Source organism: Lithobates pipiens, unplaced genomic scaffold, assembly GCF_037356315.1.
Source record: "Lithobates pipiens isolate NorthernLeopardFrog02 unplaced genomic scaffold, aLitPip1_a1.2 Scaffold_13, whole genome shotgun sequence".
Lineage (NCBI taxonomy): Eukaryota > Metazoa > Chordata > Amphibia > Anura > Ranidae > Lithobates > Lithobates pipiens.
Genome location: NW_027507718.1, coordinates 301,821,498 through 301,839,565, shown reverse-complemented (window position 1 = coordinate 301,839,565; position 18,068 = coordinate 301,821,498). Strand labels below are relative to the sequence as shown.

Below are 18,068 nucleotides of genomic sequence, written 5' to 3'. Positions count from 1 at the left end.
CTTTGCTCATTCCGGCCAAAAAACTCATTTTAACCTCATCGGTCCACAGACCTTGTTTCCAAAATGTCTCAGGCTTGTCTATATGTTCATTTGCAAAGTTCAAACGCTGATTTTTGTGGTGAGGACGTAGAAGAGGTTTTCTTCTGATGAATCTTCCATGAAGACCATATTTGTACTAGTATCTCTGTATAGAGGAATAGTGTACCACAACTTCAGTGTCTGCCAGAGCTTTCTGGAGGGATCATGCAGTCAAACGTGGGTTTGGAATTGCTTTTCTCACAATCCTGCAAGCTGTTCTGATATTTTTCTTGGTCTTCCAGATCTTGCTTTAACTTCCACTGTTCCTGATGACTGCCATTTCTTAATTACATTCTGAACAGAGGATATTGACATCTGAAAACGCTTTGCTATCTTCTTATAGCCTTCTCCAGCTTTGTGAGCGTCAACTATTTTCAGTTTTCTAGACAATTGCTTAGAAGAACCCATGGTGCTAATTGTTGGGGCAAGGTCAGATGAGTCTGGCCATTTAAAACCTTTGAGAATGACATCACCTGGTCTTCCCAGACGATGATTGAGAACAATCCATGACACTGGCAGGTCTCAGCTTTGCAAAGGGGGCAGTGCATGCTATAAATTCTGCAGGGTGCCCAAACTTTTGCAGACGCCATTTTTTTGTTTTCTGTAATTTTGAAAGTGTAAATGATGGAAATAAAATCTAACTTTTTTTGACATATTAGAAGAATGTCTAATCTGTAATTTGATGCTATTTGGAGATTTTTCCATCTTTCCTTGGCTTCGTTATGCACAATAATACACATTTTTACCTGGGGTGCCCAAACTTTCGATCCCCACTGTATCACTAAAAACTTAGATCCCCTCCTGGCCCGCCTTCAGAAGCAGACCAGGCAGTGGATGGACTTGCCCCGGGACCTTATGGGAAGGGCCAATGTTCTTAAAATTATATATTTACCAAGACTTCTCTACATCCTTGCTAACTCCCCATGCAGAATACCGAAATCCATTTTAAAAGAATAGACACAATAAGTACTACTTTCCGGTGGAAGGGTGGTTCCCCCAAGGTGGCACTTGAGACACTACGGCTGCCAGCACACATGGCGGGCCTGGCGTTTCCTAACTTTTTCCTATATTATCTGGCATCCCAGCTGGTGCACATCCACGATTGGTTTTGCCCGGCCAACGGCTGCACCTCCACAGAGGGGGCTATTGCATCTTCCCTGGAAACCTTGCATAATATATCATTCATAGAGGCCGAGTCCCTGAGCGCACTGGTGCCTCTATACTTAGCACCTCTCTTTCATTATTCCGCTATATATTGTCACAAAGATATCCAAGCATACTTGGCTAAAATCTCCCAACAAACCCCTGTGGTTCAACCCCAATCTTCAAGAATTGTTCTCCTTCCCTGACCTCAATTGCTTTACTCCAAGGGGGTTAAATATTTATGCCACCTGTACAATGTCCAGGGTTTTAAAACTTTCTCCCAACTACATTTAGACTTCGACCTACCAAGATCGTACCTATTTTATTACGACCAGCTCAGGAATGCAATCGATGCCCAGTTTGGCTCACTGGAGGACCCCACTGACTTGCCCCCTTGGAAAAACTATGCAGACAACCAGACCCCACTAAACTAATCTCCACCTACTATGCAGCCCTAATGTCTGACTTTAACCCCAGGTTTTATAAAGCACAAGCGAAATGGAAATCTTTGGACATTGCTTTCATGGACAAAGACTGGTCAGAATTCAGTGATACATATAAAAACCTGTTATTGCCTTCAGGGACCGCATCATACAGATTAAGATTTTTCACCAGACCCACATCACCCCGGCCAGATTGCACAAGATGGGTCTCTTGCCCTCAGCAGCCTGTTTTCGCGGCTGTGGCCAGACGGCAAACTTTCTACATTGCTTTTGGGTGTGCCCCGATGGTCCAGGATTTCTGGAAAGAAGTAGGTGCTTTCACCTTACTGGCATTTGGTCTCCCAAATGTACTCCACCCCAAGAATTGCCTATTAGGCATTTTTGGTGATTTATCCATATCGCCCCATGCCAAGAGACTGCTCCGCATACTCCATTTTTATGTAAAAAAACTATTCTATTCTAATGTCCTGGAAGGGTGCACAGACCCTATCCCACTTTGTAAACTAACTTTTGAACTCATGAAAAGGAACAAACGCTTTCACAAAATTTGGGGTAAATGGTTGGCTAGTCCGCTAACCCTATCCTAGCGCTGATTGTACCACCCTTGATTGTCCACTGATGAGCTTTGCCCCAGAGATCTTTAATATCTGGTCACACGGTCTTACCCTGACCTGGTAACATACTTGCACTTTATACCATTGTGTCTAAGTTGTATCTTTTGCACTGATGTCTGTGTAATTTTCTATGACTGAGCATACTGCCTAATATTGTATACCTCTGTATGACCAGGCTGTCTGGTACTATCGCTGTTTTTTCTTTGTTGTTTGTGTTTTCTGTGTTTGTTGGTTTATCTAAAACCTAATAAAAAAAATCTTGAAAAAAAAAAAAAAAAAAAAAGGCTGTCTCTACATGCTGCATTCATCTTTCCCTCGATCCTGACTAGTCTCCCAGTTCCTGCCACTGAAAAACATCCCTACAGCATGATGCTGCCAACACCATGCTTCACAGTAGGGATGATATTGGCCAGGTGATCAGTGGTGCCTGGTTTCCTCCAGAAATTATGCTTGCCATTCAGGCCAAAGAGTTAAATCTTTGTTTCATCAGAACGGAGAATTTTGTTTCTCATGGTCTGAGTCGCTTCAGTTGCCTTTTGGCAAACTCCAGGCTGGCTGTCATGTGCCTTTAACTGAGGAGAGGCTTCCGTCTGGCCACTCTACCATACAGGCTTGATTGGTGGAGTGCTGCAGAGATAGTTGTTCTTCTGGAAGGTTCTACTCTCTCCACAAAGGAACTCTGTCAGAGCGACCACAAAGTTCTTGGTCACCTCTCTGACTAAGGCCCTTCCCCCCTGATCGCTCAGTTTGGCCAGCTCTAGGAAGAGTCCTGGTTGTTCCAAACTAATTCTATTTATAGATGGAGACCACTGTGCTTATTGGGACCTTCAATGCTGCAAAGATTTTTCTGTACCCTTCCCCAGGTCTGTGCTTTGATAAAATGTTGTCTTGGAGGTCTACAGACAATTCATTGGACTGCATGGTTTGGTTTGTGCTCTAACAAGCACTGTTAACTGTGGGACCTTATATAGACAGGTGTGTGCCTTTCCAAATCTTGTCCAATCAACTAAATTTAACACAGGTGGACTCCAATCACTTTGTAGAAACAATTTTGAGTGTCATGGCAAAGGCTGTGTACACTTATTTACATGTGATTTTTTGTTTTATTTTTAATTAATTAGCAAAGTTTAAAAAAAAAAAATACCTTTATGTTGTCATTATGGGGTATTGTTTATAGAATTTGGAGGAGGATAATGAATTGAATCCATCTTGGATAAGTCTAACATAACAGAATGTGGAAAAAGTGAAGCATGTGAATACTTTCCAGATGCACTGTATTTAGTTTTGGATATACATTCCTATTAGGTATAGAGGTTAGAAGATACCAGACAGTGACAGAAAATTATGTTTTTGTCACACCCAGGTGCTAACCAAGTTTCTTTGGCTGTGTTTCTAAACAAGGTATCAAACAACAAATGATCAGCATGTGTCAACAGCGGAAAATGGTGTCAGATGTGTGCAGTTAGGAGTGTTCGGAGCAGTGTATCATTAGCCAAGGAGAAACATCCAGCAGTGAGGTGGAAGAAAAGACCACCAAATTTAAATAAGGCTTATAATGTTACTTGCATGACTGAATATAGCAGGACAAAAGAAGCCAAGGTAAAAACATTAAGGTTGGGTTCACGGCATCAGCCAGTTCACATATCTCCGCTGAGGCTCCAATGCGAATTTGTACAGGGGTCCCATGCGTCTTTTGGTCTGCTTCAGGTCCGAATTCAGCTGAAATTGGAACCTGAAATGGTGACTGGAGATGCAGCGAACCCCTGCTGTGAGCTGCATGCAATATAGCGTGAACCCAGCTTTAAAGCGTAAATTATCTCATAACCTGTGCCTTCAAACCCGATTGTGTGCTGAGCACTGCAATGTGTCTTGTAGGATAATCGTGTAGGATGTAGTGTATGCTAATTTAACAAGACATGAATAGCCAAGTGAAACTGGTATGTAAAAGGTACAGAGAAACCCAGTCTTACCTCACCCACATCACGGGTCCCATCCGGTGTCTAGACTTTGCCCATAACATCATACAGTCATGGCCAAAATTGTTGACACCCCAGACATTTTTCCAGAAAATCAAGTATTTCTCACAGAAAAGCATTGCAGTAACACATGTTTTGTTACACACAAGTTTATTCCCTTTGTGTGTATTGGAACAAAACAAAAAAAAGGAGGAGAAAAGGCAAATTGGACATAATGCCACACAAAACTCCAAAAATGGGCTGGTCAAAATTCTTGGCACCCTTGACTTAATATTTGGTTGCATACCCTTTGGAAAAAATTACTGAAATCAGTCGCTTCCTATAACCATCAATAAGCTTCTTACACCTCTCACCCAGAATATTGGACCACTCTTCCTTTGCAAACTGCTCCAGGTCTCTGTTATTGGAAGGGCACCTTTTCCCAACAGCAATTTTAAGATCTCTCCACAGGTGTTCAATGGGATTTAGATCTGGACTCATTGCTGGCCACCTTAGAACTCTCCAGCGCTTTGTTGCCATCCATTTCTGGGTGCTTTTTGACGTATGTTTGGGGCATTGTCCTGCTGGAAGACCCAAGATCTCAGACGCAAGCCCAGTTTTCTGACACTGGGCTCTACAGTACGACCCAAAATCCATAAGAGTGTACCACAGCCCTGGACCTGTACAGCACGCTGTGACTCACTAGTATTACCATGTACCAAGGCGAGCACCGAACTTAGGATCTAGTGCCCAAAGCAAACATTACAATTCAGCCCTGCTGCTGTGTTGTCCGGTTCCCAAGGTATACATCAAAAGGTAACTGATCCAGAAACTGCTAATAAGACAATAATAGATCTTGGTACAAATGTCAGTCAAAAAAGTAAAAGGAAAACGTGTGAAAAATTCTTCTCCAACAGAAGAAGTCGTCCACCACCTAAGGACACTAGAAGAAAACTGGAGGAGGATCACAGAGTGGGCATGATTATATTTGTACACTGGAGGGAAGTCCCCAGGAAAGCTTTTGCCAGGGGAACGTAGTCACATAGTTTTGTATTTAGTCCGACCTAGGTGAACACATCTCTGGCACCGCAATCCCATAGAAATGAAAATATGAAGAAAGTTTAAGAAAGAAAGTTTAAGGTGGAACTATAATGGTGCCTACACAAAATTGAAACATACAGTTTGTGAACATGACATTTATTTTAAGCATGATTAAAATTGAATCAAAAATAAAATGATTATGTATCCTTATATATCTCCATTTGTGGTGATCTCCCTGGAAGGATCCCAAAATGGTATTGTTCAGATAACCAATGGTGACAGGATGGTGTATTTTCCCCAACGTGCAACATTGGCTTCTTTAGGGGATTACAAGCCACCAAATTAGTATATGGAACCCAAAAGACCCCATGGGGGATCACCAACTGGAGTTAACACCACTGGGAGAGGGAGCACCATGTGTCCACAGAGGACACATAACGACGAAGTTGAACGTAAATAGCAAAATATGCACAGGAGGGCACCTGCAGATAAGGTGGCTTGTTTCCAAAAAAATTGATAGATATTGCTTACAAGCACAGAATTTTTTTTCAAGGTCACCCTAGATTTCTGGTGGTAGTAATCACATATAACTCATGATCCAAGAATTCCTGTGTCCTGTACAATTAAAATATGTAGTTTAACCAAATTCCCAAAAGATTGCATACCTTTCAGTTATCTTTCCCAGAAAAGCATCCACTATTTCCAGTGAACTATCTCCTTGTGACCAGTTAAGAGAGAAGCAGTTCCCAGAGGCAGTCTGAACTGAATTTGCTGCTGTGGCAATGCTTATGTAGGGTTTGTTTACTAGATAAAACATTGGCAGTCTTGATGTAAATGCATCATCAATTCTTTGTTTAAGAGCAATCTCCAGTCCTCTGGTACTGTTGCAATTTGCATCACCTGTATTAAAAAAAAAAAAAAAAAAAAAAAAAAAAAACGTGAACTAAACCAGGCAATTTAAAGTGTAACTTTAGGGAAGAAAAAGGGGGGGGGGGGGGGGTCGAAGAGCCAGGAGTTGTAATGCAGAGGAGACACTCTGTCTGGGGAACTTTGATAGACAGATCACCCGTCCCAGGATTGGACGGGTGATCTGTCTATCAAAGTGCCCGGACAAAGGGGAGGGATTTTATGTGGCAGCGTGCAACACACAGCTATTGAAATGAAAGCTGTGATAATCCCGGCGCTATAATCAAACAGATGGCATCGGCTCTCCTCTCCCTTCACAGGTTGCAATGGGGACACTACTGGGAACCTTACTGGCTGCACTGGGGACACTGGTGAGGCTGCATTGATCTCCTGTACCATGTCCCCAGTCGCTGACCATCTCCTGGACCATGTCCCCAGTCGCTGACCATCTCCTGGACCGTGTCCCCAGTCGCTGACCATCTCCTGGACCGTGTCCCCAGTCGCTGACCATCTCCTGGACCGTGTCCCCAGTCGCTGACCATCTCCTGGACCGTGTCTCCAGTCGCTGACCATCTCCTGGACCGTGTCCCCAGTCGCTGACCATCTCCTCGACCATGTCCCCAGTCGCTGACCATCTCCTCGACCATGTCCCCAGTCGCTGACCATCTCCTGGACCATGTCCCCAGTTGCTGACCATCTCCTGTATAAAAATGTTTTTTTTTTTTTAAATACGTTTCGGTATCAGTCATTTTCGGTATCGGTTTTTGGCACCAAAAAACCCATTTGGTGCACCCCTAAAATTTAGTAATGCAGGGTTTGCCTGAACTCCCGCACGTGCATGGCAGTAACATCATCCCTACCTGGTCAATCACCATGTTTGGCAATCAAGACCCAGAAGCAGCCAGGCAGGGACCTACATCGCTGGTGCCTAGGTGATTATAATTCTACAATAATGGTTTCCCAAAACCGTTACATTCAAGGCATGAATGATAACTGTCACATTTGCCTGTGCTCTCAGCCATAATGTCAAACCATCAAATGGCTGGTGTCATAACTGATTCCCATGTGCAGCATCATGGCAACTGCAGTTTGAACAGAGGCTAAAATAGCAGCTTCCTTGGCTGTAAAGCAAAGGATGGATTAGTTTTGCTTTAAACATATATAGTAGCTTGGTTCCGCATAATCCATGCGTCACACCCAGAGGTTCGCGGATGATGCTAAATTTCATTGTAGTAGTTTGGGCTACAAACAGTCCTAATTGCCCTGTTTGAGTCGCTCCTGGAGAAAATTTCTGTGTATACATTAGGCAGAGCAAGAGTAGCTTTCTCCCGTACCTTCACCATTCAGCAAACCTCTTGTATTTTGCTACAATGTTTACAATGTGTTCTCTGATTGGAGGAGGTGAAGATTTTGAGGCCATCCACCCCTCTTCTGTGCCTCATCCAAATCAGAGGGACGGGGCAGCAAAATATGTAGCATAGACTACTACAGTAAATTTCAGCATCCCCAGTGGTGACACATGGATATTTACATTTAACCAAGCTGGCCCAAAATAAGTGTAAAAAAGATAACTACTGGAGTCCTGCTTTAACAGCCTAAAGCCCAACATTTTAATGTGCTTTAACCAGTTGCCGACCGCCGCACGACGATGTACGTCGACAGCATGGCACGGGCAGGCATATGGGCGTACATGTACGTCCCATGCCTCCCGCGGGTCGGGGGCCCGATCGGGCCCCCGCCCGGTGCCTGCGGCGGTCGGTTTTCGTCCGGGAGCGATCCGGGACGAGGGGGCGGCCATTCATTCATGGCCACCCCCTCGCGATCGCTCCCGACGAATAGGAATCCCCCGTGACATCACTTCCTCTCCTGTAATGTAAACACAGGAGAGGAAGTGATGTATTCTCTCCTCCGTGTCGGTATTTTTCGTTCCGACACGGAGGAGAGCGGATCGGTGAGTTGCACCAACACTCTACACACACAGTAGAACATGCCAGGCACACTCACACCCCCCCGATCACCCCCCCAATTACCCCTGCCCCCCAGTCACAGTGACACCAATGTCATTTTTTTTTTTTTTGCATTGGTGTCATTTGTGACTGTAATAACTGTTAGGGCAGTTAGGGTTAGCCCCCTTTAGTTCTAATGTACCCCCCTAACCCCCCCAATAAAGGTTTAACCCCGTGATCACCCCCCGTCGCCAGTGTCACTAAGGCTGGGTTCACATTGCAGCGGTTTATGAGAACGAATGTGATTCGCACCGCACTGCAGTGCAAATCACATCCGATCTCTGTGCGATTCGAGTTCAGCCATTCGCCGCACCCGCCGCAAATTCGCACGGGACCCTTTTTTTGGCCCGCAGCAGAATCGGATCGCATGGGTGTTCACACCATGCGATCCGAGTTTGCAGATCGCACTGCGATATGCGAACTGATCTGGGGGTGTCAGTAACATTTCACTGACACTCCCAGCAGTCCGCATAGGGCAGTGTGAACTGCCGCCGGGAGGCATGCGATGCGGGAACCCGCCGCGGATTCGCGGCGTTTCCGCATCGCTCCAGTGTGAACCCAGCCTAATAAGCGATCATTTTTCTGATCGCCGTATTAGTGTCACAGGTGACGCTAGTTAGGCAGGTAGGTATTTAGGTTCGCCGCAGCTTTTTATAGCGCCAGGGACCCCCATATACTACCGCATAAAGCCCCCTGATTGCCCCCTAGTTAACCCTTTCACCAGTGATCACCATATAACTGTTACAGGTGACGCTGGTTGGTTAGTTATTTTTTTATAGTTTCAGGGCACCCGCCATTTATTACCTAATAAAGGTTTAACCCCCTGATCACCCGGCGGGTGTCATTTGTGACTAATAACTGTTAGGGCAGTTAGGGTTAGCCCCCTTTAGTTCTAAGGTACCCCCCTAACCCCCCCAATAAAGGTTTAACCCCGTGATCACCCCCCGTCGCCAGTGTCACTAAGGCTGGGTTCACATTGCAGCGGTTTATGAGAACGGATGTGATTCGCACTGCAGTGCAAATCACATCCGATCTCTGTGCGATTCGAGTTCAGCTATACAGATAGTATGGCTGAATTCGTGTCGCACCCGCCGCAAACTCGCACGGGACCCTTTTTTTGGTCCGCAGCAGAATCGGATCGCATGGGTGTTCACACCATGCGATCCAAGTTTGCAGATCGCACTGCGATCTGCGAACTGATCTGGGGGTGTCATTAACATTTCACTGACACTCCCAGCAGTTCGCATAGGGCAGTGTGAACTGCCGCCGGGAGGCATGCGATGCGGGAACCCGCCGCGCATTCGTGGCGTTCCCGCATCGCTCCAGTGTGAACCCAGCCTAATAAGCGATCGTTTTTCTGATCGCTGTATTAGTGTCACAGGTGACGCTAGTTAGGCAGGTAGGTATTTAGGTTCGCCGCAGCTTTTTATAGCGCCAGGGACCCCCATATACTACCGCATAAAGCCCCCTGATTGCCCCCTAGTTAACCCTTTCACCAGTGATCACCATATAACTGTTACAGGTGACGCTGGTTGGTTAGTTATTTTTTTATAGTTTCAGGGCACCCGCCATTTATTACCTAGTCTCACTAGTGTACCCCTAAATTTAGGGGTGTCTACTTTCCAAAATGGGGTCATTTGGGGGGGGTTTGTGCCATCTTGGCATTTTATGGCCTTCAAAACTGTAACGCCCTTAGAAAGCCTGAAGGCGGTGCTTGGTTTTCGGGGCCCCGTACGCGGCTAGGCTCCCAAAAAGTCCCACATATGTGGTATCCCCGTACTCAGGAGAAGCAGCAGAATTTATTTTGGGGTGTCATTTCACATATGCCCATGGCATGCATGAGCAATATATCATTTAGTGACAACTTTGTGAAAAAAAAAAAAAAAAAAAGTTTGTAATTTTCCCGCAACTTGTGGCAAAATATAAAATATTCCATGAACTCAACATGCCTCTCAGCAAATAGCTTGGGGTGTCTACTTTCTAAAATGGGGTCATTTGTGGGGGTTTTGTGCCATCTTGGCATTTTATGGCCTTCAAAACTGTAATAGGTAGTGAGAAGTGAACTCAAAAATTTACGCCCTTAGAAAGCCTGAAGGCGGTGCTTGGTTTTCGGGGCCCCGTGCGCGGCTAGGCTCCCAAAAAGTCCCACATATGTGGTATCCCCGTACTCAGGAGAAGCAGCAGAATTTATTTTGGGGTGTCATTTCACATATGCCCATAGCATGTGTGAGCAATATATCATTTAGTGACAACTTTGTGTAAAAAACTAAAATAAAAAAAATTTTTTTGTCATTATTCAATCGCTTGAGGCAAAAAAATAAAATATTCAATGGGCTCAACATGCCTCTTATCAATTTCCTTAGGGGGTCTACTTTCCAAAATGGGGTCATTTGGGGGGGTTTTGTACTGCCCTGCCATTTTAGCACCTCAAGAAATGAGATAGGCAGTCGTAAACTAAAAGCTGCGTAAATTCCAGAAAACGTACCTTAGTTTGTAGATGTGACAACTTTTGCGCAAACCAATAAATATACAATTATTGACTTTTTTTTTACCAAAGACATGTGGCTGAATACATTTTGGCCTAAATGTATGACTAAAATTGAGTTTATTGGATTTTTCTAATAACAAAAAGTAGAAAATATCATTTTTTTTCAAAATTTGCGGTCTTTTTACGTTTATATCGCAAAAAATAAAAATCGCAGAGGCAATCAAATACCATCAAAAGAAAGCTCTATTTGTGGGAAGAAAAGGACGCAAATTTTGTTTGGGTACAACATTGCATGACCGCGCAATTACCAGTTAAAGCAGCGCAGTGCCAAAGTGTAAAAAGACCTCTGGTCATTTACCAGCAAAATGGTCCGGTCTGAAAGTGGTTAAGCATGGGACAGGGTTAGTCTAAGCCCTTGTACACACGGTCAGACATTGCGACAACAAAATCCGTCGGCTTTTCCGACGGATTTTGTCCGAAACTGGTGTTGCGTACACATGGTCGGACAAAGTTGTCAGAAAATCCGATTGTTCAGAACGTGATGACGTTTGTTCGTTGCGGGACCACGTTGCGGCTAGTAGCCAATAGCTCTGGTCTCGTAATTTGATCTGAGCATGCGTGGCACTTTGTCCGATCGGAATTCTCTACAAACGATCGGACAAAGTCCGAACAGACCATGTTGTCGGAAAATTTTATATCCAGCTTTCAAACTTTGTTGGTCGGACATTTCGACGGAAAAAGTCCGATGGAGCCCACGCACGTTTGGATTATCCGACAACACGGTCCAATCGGACATTTTCCGTCTGAATTTTCTACCGTGTGTACAAGGGCTAAAGCCCCATACACACTATCAGATTATCTGCTGAGTTTTTCCTTCAGATTTACCAAAACCATGTAGTAGAAGGGCCTGCCTGATTGCATACACATTGAAACTCCTAAGGTTTGTCCTCATATTATATGGTTTTGGTAAATCTGAAGGAAAAACTCAGCAGATAATCTGATAGTGTGTATGGGGCTTAAAAGGCATGTTATCTGTATTGCTACTAGGAAGATTTCCCCACATGTTCACGACAGGTAGTGAAGTGAAATCTTTCCAATGAAGGCACAGACAAAAATAAAATCTTTAGCAGATCGGGGAAGGAGTAGAACTTTGAAATGGCTCACAAAGAAATATAAACCTTGCAGAAATGTTAACTCTTGCTCACGATCCTAAACAAAAACATGTTTGGCTAAAGTAAAGCTGCCAAAACATGTTTGGATAGAGTAAAGCTGCCAATACATGAACTAAAATTCATCCGGTTCAGCAGGGACCAGCCAAATTTCCATCCAAGTGCGAGAACTGTAGTTAAACAGAAATTAATCTACCAATTGACTTCTGTTTAAGATGTCAGATTTTGCGCTGTATACAGCTGTCACTGTCTTAGTAAATATCTCCTAAACCGTGTAGGTTTAGGAGATATTTCTTGGACCTACAGGTAAGCCTTAATCTAGGCTTACCTGTAGGTCAAAGTGTTTTGTAAGGGTTTACAACCACTTTAAGCAAATAGTTTTTCATCAATCTTTTGACACTTTCACACCTGGAGGGAGATCCAGTTAATAACAGCACTTTTGGACACATAAAATATCTTGGTTGCAGTCAAAAGCAGAAATACCTTTGACAAGAAGGAAGCCCTAACACCATCTTGTTGCTGTGCAAAATCTGATTGTGAATCTATTTTGTGGGTGAGCGTAAAGGAAGAATGGTTTCTGAAGCACAGAAAGAACCAGACAGGGGAACAGACAGTGGGAGCTATGTGGTAGAACCCATGTAGGCGTTAAGCAAAAGAGTGAAAGGCCAACGGTCTCTGAAACAGAATAAAAAGAGCAGAAACCGGGACCCTCGATAGTAGAGCGGCAGATGCTGCTGGAAGGAGAAGGTTCCTCCCATTGAGAACTCCTGGGGTGAAAGCTTTTTCACTCACACCAAGTGAAGTATGTCTTCCACATCAGTTTAAAGACCTTACAGGAAGTAGGCACAGAAGGAATCACAGACTCGGATGTCCTATTCTTAAGGACATGGGCTTTAAAGGAGAACTAAACCTATTGATTGAACGGTTACATTCAAGGCATGGTGTGAATGAGAACTGCTCTGAACCGAACTATCAAGCCATGGCTGATGTCAAAACTTATCAAATTCAAACAGAGGCTAAGATGGCAGCTTTCTTGGGTGTAAAGGATAGGAGGGTTTAGTTCCACTTTAACAGCTATTAAAGCAAGCAATCGTGACGAAAAACAGCAAACTGGACCTTGGGACATAAGATCCTGATGACTTGGCAGTGCCCAAACCGCATCTGCCTGAAGTTTTGCCAACTCAGCGTACAGGAAAACTCTTTCATGGTTTGGACGATGCCAGCTGAAGGAATCCACATTGCAGACAAACAATGAGCAAGCACACAGCTGATAAGGCTGGAAGGTGAAGCTCTGCCCAGGACAGGATCATATCTACCTCTTGCCAGGGTGAGACCTCTGGTACCTTCCTGATGATTATTTTACACCAGCACCATGGCATTGTCCAACTGAATCCTAATCAGGTGACCCTCAATCAAAATGGTTTCCCCCTACAGACACTGACTTTATCCAAATCTCCAGGATGTTGATCAGGAGACAAGACTCCTCAGATGACCATGTCTCCTACATCAACAGGGTGCCCAGAACACCTCCCCAGTCTGACATCCATCTTGAGGATCCTCCTAAAGACTGGAAGGAAGGGCTTTCCTGACTCTAGAGCCTGATTAATAAGCCAGCAAGCCAGGAACAATCTGGTTCTTGACAAGAAATGAACAGCCTAGCAAAAGAAAGGATCGACCTGTCCTAGTCCAACTCAGGGGTAGGCAACAGAACAGAAAAAGCTAATCCAATCCAAGCCCAAAAGAAAACCCTACAGGTTACAAAGGTGGCTGAACAGCTGAACTCACAGAGCCACCTGACGTGCCTTACAAATGAAGCAGGCAATAACTGAGACCTGAATCTCCACCTGGTAAAACTTAAAAATTAAACAGAAAGACCATGTGGCAGCTTTGTAAATCTAACAAACATATGCCTCAAACAGCTTATACCATATCCAGAGCAAAAAAAGGCACTGAAGAGACCTGGACAGAAGGGGGCTCCATAACACCAAGGAAGGTATGTTCTAGAGGGGGCTGCATAACACCAAGGAAGGTCTGTGTCAAAAGAGGCTCTATAACACAGAGAAGAGCTAGGTATAAGTAAGGGGGTTCCAGAACAGCTAGGTAGGTCTGTACCAGAGGGGGCTTCACAAGGTTAAAGGAACTTCACCTGGGATGACACCAAGTGTACACTACAAGAGCACCCAGATTCCTGCAAACACTTGAGCAGAGAATGGAATCCTGTGTTACGGAAATTGCAAAGTATAACCCACGCTAAGTAACTCTTTAGTTTAGTGTATCCCTATCACTTACAGACCATTGTCAATGCTCATTTGTTAGGAAGGATAAATAGCATCTGCATGTGTGCGTTGTATGCATACAGCGCTGTGTAAAAGTTTCAGGCAGGTGTGATGAAATGCTGTAAATTAAGAATGCTTTCAGAAATAGGTGTTAATAGATTTTTTTTGATCAATTAACAAAATGGAAAGTAGATAAACATTAGAGAAATCCAAGAATCAATATTTGTTTGGCTTCAAACTAGCATCAATTCTTCTAGGTACACACAGTACAGCAATAAGCCTTCTGTGTGCAGCAGTCCCTCCCCCCCCCCAATACTTACCTGAGCCCCCTCTAGATTCCCCTCCTCATTGGCTGAGACAGCAGTCGGAGCCACTGGCGCTTAGCTGCTGTCAAAGTCAGTCAGCCAATGAAGAATGAAAGGGGGCGGTTCTGGGCCATGACTCAGTGTCTGAATGGACACAGGGAGCCGTGGCTCAGCTCGGGTGCCCCCACAGAAAGCGGTTTGCTGTGGGGTCACTCAACAGGAGGGAAGGGCCAGGAGTGTTGAAGAGGGACCCAAGAAGAGGATTGGGGCTACAATGCACAGAGCAGGCAAGTATACACAGGTTTGTTATTTTTACCTAAATAACAAACAAAAAACAATATCACTTGAAGGATTTAGGCTGGGTTCACACTATCTTGGCATGGGGCTCGCAGGAGTCTGGTGCGTCCCTGTTCACCGTTTAAGGTATGACTTCACCCCAAATTTTTGGCTGAATTCAGACCTGAGACAGACCAAAAGACACACAGGGCTCCTGTGCAAATTCCCACCTGAGCCGCAGCGGAGACATGTGAACCGGCTCCTCAAAATCTCCTGCTATTGCGGGTTCGCAATAGAGTGTACCCAGCCTTAGAGGAGATCTGTAAAGAAGAGTGGACCAAAATCCGTCCGGAGATGTGTGCATATCTATTTACTAACTACAAGAAACGTCTTGCGCTTGCCAACAAGGGTTACTCGACCAAGTACTAAGTCATGTTTTGCTTGGGGATCAAATACTTATTTCACTCACTGAACTGCAACTTAACTTATAACATTTGTTATGTGTTTCTTCTGTATTTTTGGTTGGTATTCTGTCTCTATCATTTAAAATACAACTAAGATAAAAATGACAGACCTTTAATTTCTTTGTAAGTGGGCAAACTTAAAAAATCTGCAGAAGCTGGCAGTGGCAGGCGTTCAGTTGAGGGCTTTCTGCAATAAGAACCCCTCCATGCAGGAAACCCTCCATGGCTGTCAGGTTTTGGCAAAGGTCAAAAAGGGGCCCCGAGGACCCTGACCAGGGGTCAAGTCCTGGGGAAAAAAGTGTGGGAACTCCCACCCAAGATCCACTTCCCCACCAAAAAAATAAATAAAAAAATAGGACATCGGGGCACATGGCACATCAAGGCACCTCAGGGCATGGGGCACATCTGTGCACATGGCACATAAGGGCATGGGGCACATAAAACATCAGAGCATGGGGCACATCAGGCCACAGGGCATGGAGCACATAGCATATCAGGACATGGGGCACATTAGGGGATCTTACTAGCCAGCATGCAGAGTAGCGCAGAAAGCGTTTGTAGTAAGTTTTCTCCTCGCTCCCCGGTGGCCCCTCCTCTCTTCTCGTCTATCCCCATTGGCTTGTAACATCATCTAGGATAGACGAGAAAAGAGGAGGGGCAACCAGGGAGCGAACAGCGCTGCGTGACAGGAGAGAAAACTTACTACAGACAGGCGCTTCCTGCGCTACTCTGCATGCATCTTGACATTCGGCTCGGGCGGCTCTAGACCTGCAAAGGGAACGGCATTCCTGCTGTGAAAAAAGTGCAGGGACGCCATTCCCACGCGTTCCCGCAGGATTTGAGCCCTGACCCTGACTGTTCTGGCCCAGTCCACTGGCCAGGTAGTGAGGCTTTGACAGGGGGGTCTGTAACCGCCAAGCCAAGAAAGGTGAGTGGAAAGCGGCCCCAGACACGCTACGAATGGCACAGAGCGGGAAAGGATCTTCGTCCCCAGATGATCTGGTCAGTACTTGACCCATCCACTGGGTGCTTTCCTGCCCCAGAGAAGGAGAAATGTGTAACCCCCAAAATGGAACTACTCAACCCACCAAGTGGACACCCATGAGAAACTGTAGTAGTATCCAAAGCAGGGAGGTATGAGGCTATGCATGCATTCACAGACTGGCTGTAACCCATGCTGTGTAGTCTAATCCCGGGGATCCCAACTCTCTTTTAAAAGAACACAGCAATCACAGGGGTGGGATTCTGGGAGGGCATCCATGGACGAGTACACTGGAGCCATCTTTTGGATATAGTGTGGTCGGCAAGTGGTTAAAGGAGCATCTGCTGAGTAATGGTTGTGTATTATATGTGACAACCATCTTCTTCATATGTGAGGGATGTGGGGCAGGGTGGCAAGAAAGAAGCCTTTTCTTGCTAAGAAAAACATCCAAGACTGGCTACATTTTGCAAAAACCTACATCAAGTCTGCCAAAAGCATGTTAGAAAATATTTTATGGTTTGATGAGACCAAGATTAAACTTTTTGGCCATAATTCCAAAATATTCAAGTTAGACTTACCGGTAACTTGTTTTCCAATAGACTTTCAGGACAGCCACCTGAGAGATCATGGCTCCACCTCCCCCATCAGAACTTTTTAAGGGAAGCCTCCACGCAGCTTCCTCAGTTTGTACAGACTATCCAACTACTGCTGTAACACATAAGTGACATTTATATGATCAGTATTACAGCAATTAACATAAAAAACCAGGGCGGGCTACTGCTGTCCTGAAAGTCTATTGGAAAACAAGTTACCAGTAAGTCTAACTTGAATTTTCCAAAACGACTTTCAGGACAGCCACCGAGAGGATTACCGAGACTTACTCCATTCAGGGTGGGACAACAGCCTGTATGACTTTCCTTCCAAAAGCCTGATCCCCAGCCGTCATGAGATCGAATCTATGACGGGCAAATGTCGTCAGACTTGACCAGGTAGCTGCCTTACATATCTGTTCGGGAGTGGCGCCAGCTTTCTCTGCCCAACTCACCGCTGTAGCCCTCATGGAATGAGCCCGGACACTCACTGGACCCCTCTGGCCAGCACAGGAATAGGCTTCCGCAATTGCCATCCTTAGCCATCTGGCTATGGTCCCTTTGGAAGCTTGCTTTCTCTTTTTACTACCAGAAAATAAAATAAATAGTGCATCCGCACGTCTAAAGTCTTCAGTGGCCTCCAAATAACTTAGAACTGCTCTCTTAACATCCAAGGTATGGAATTCTTCTTCCTTACCAAATGGATTAGAGCAGAATGTAGGGAGAATTATCTCCTGAGATCGATTTTGAATTGACGCCACTTTAGGCAAAAAATTAGGATCCGTTTTAAGGACTATCCTGTCTGGAAAAACAAAAAAGAACGGCTCTCTGATTGACAAAGCCTGCAACTCACTGACTCTGTGAGCTGAAGTAATGGCCACTAAAAAAAAACGTTTTTCAATGTAATCCATCCCAAGGGGGCTGAAACAATAGGTTCGAATGGATCCCTGGTCAGGGCCTGCAAAACAGTAGACAAGTCCGAGCCTGGGCAACTTTTAGACAACACAGGCTTAGATCAAGAAAGAGCTCTAAAGAACCTGACTACTAGGGGGTCTGATGCTATAGGTTTCTCCCAAAAAAAAAAAAAAAAAAAAAAACCCTAGAGCGGACACTTGCACCTTGAGGGTGCTGATTGCTAACTTATTATCTATCCCTTCTTGCAGGAATTCCAAAATTGAAGCAATTTGTCTCAGTGATCTAGCCAAAGTCTTGCACCAGGAGTTGAACACCTTCCAATATTTGAAATATATTGCCCTAGTGACTTTCTTCCTACTGGACATCAGGGTAGCCACCAACCTGTCTGAGAACCCTTTTCTCTTCAAGAGCTGCTCC

General features: G+C 44.9%; 1 protein-coding gene across 1 annotated transcript in view; it reads right to left on the bottom strand.

The window, feature by feature from the left end:
- Positions 1 to 18,068, bottom strand: part of ADAD1 (adenosine deaminase domain containing 1) — a 265,111-nt gene that overhangs the window by 26,735 nt on the left and 220,308 nt on the right. Inside the window, exon 10 of the mRNA XM_077476863.1 lies at positions 5,940 to 6,174. Coding sequence (XP_077332989.1) covers positions 5,940 to 6,174 — 235 coding nt within the window. The remainder of the gene's footprint in view (positions 1 to 5,939; positions 6,175 to 18,068) is intronic.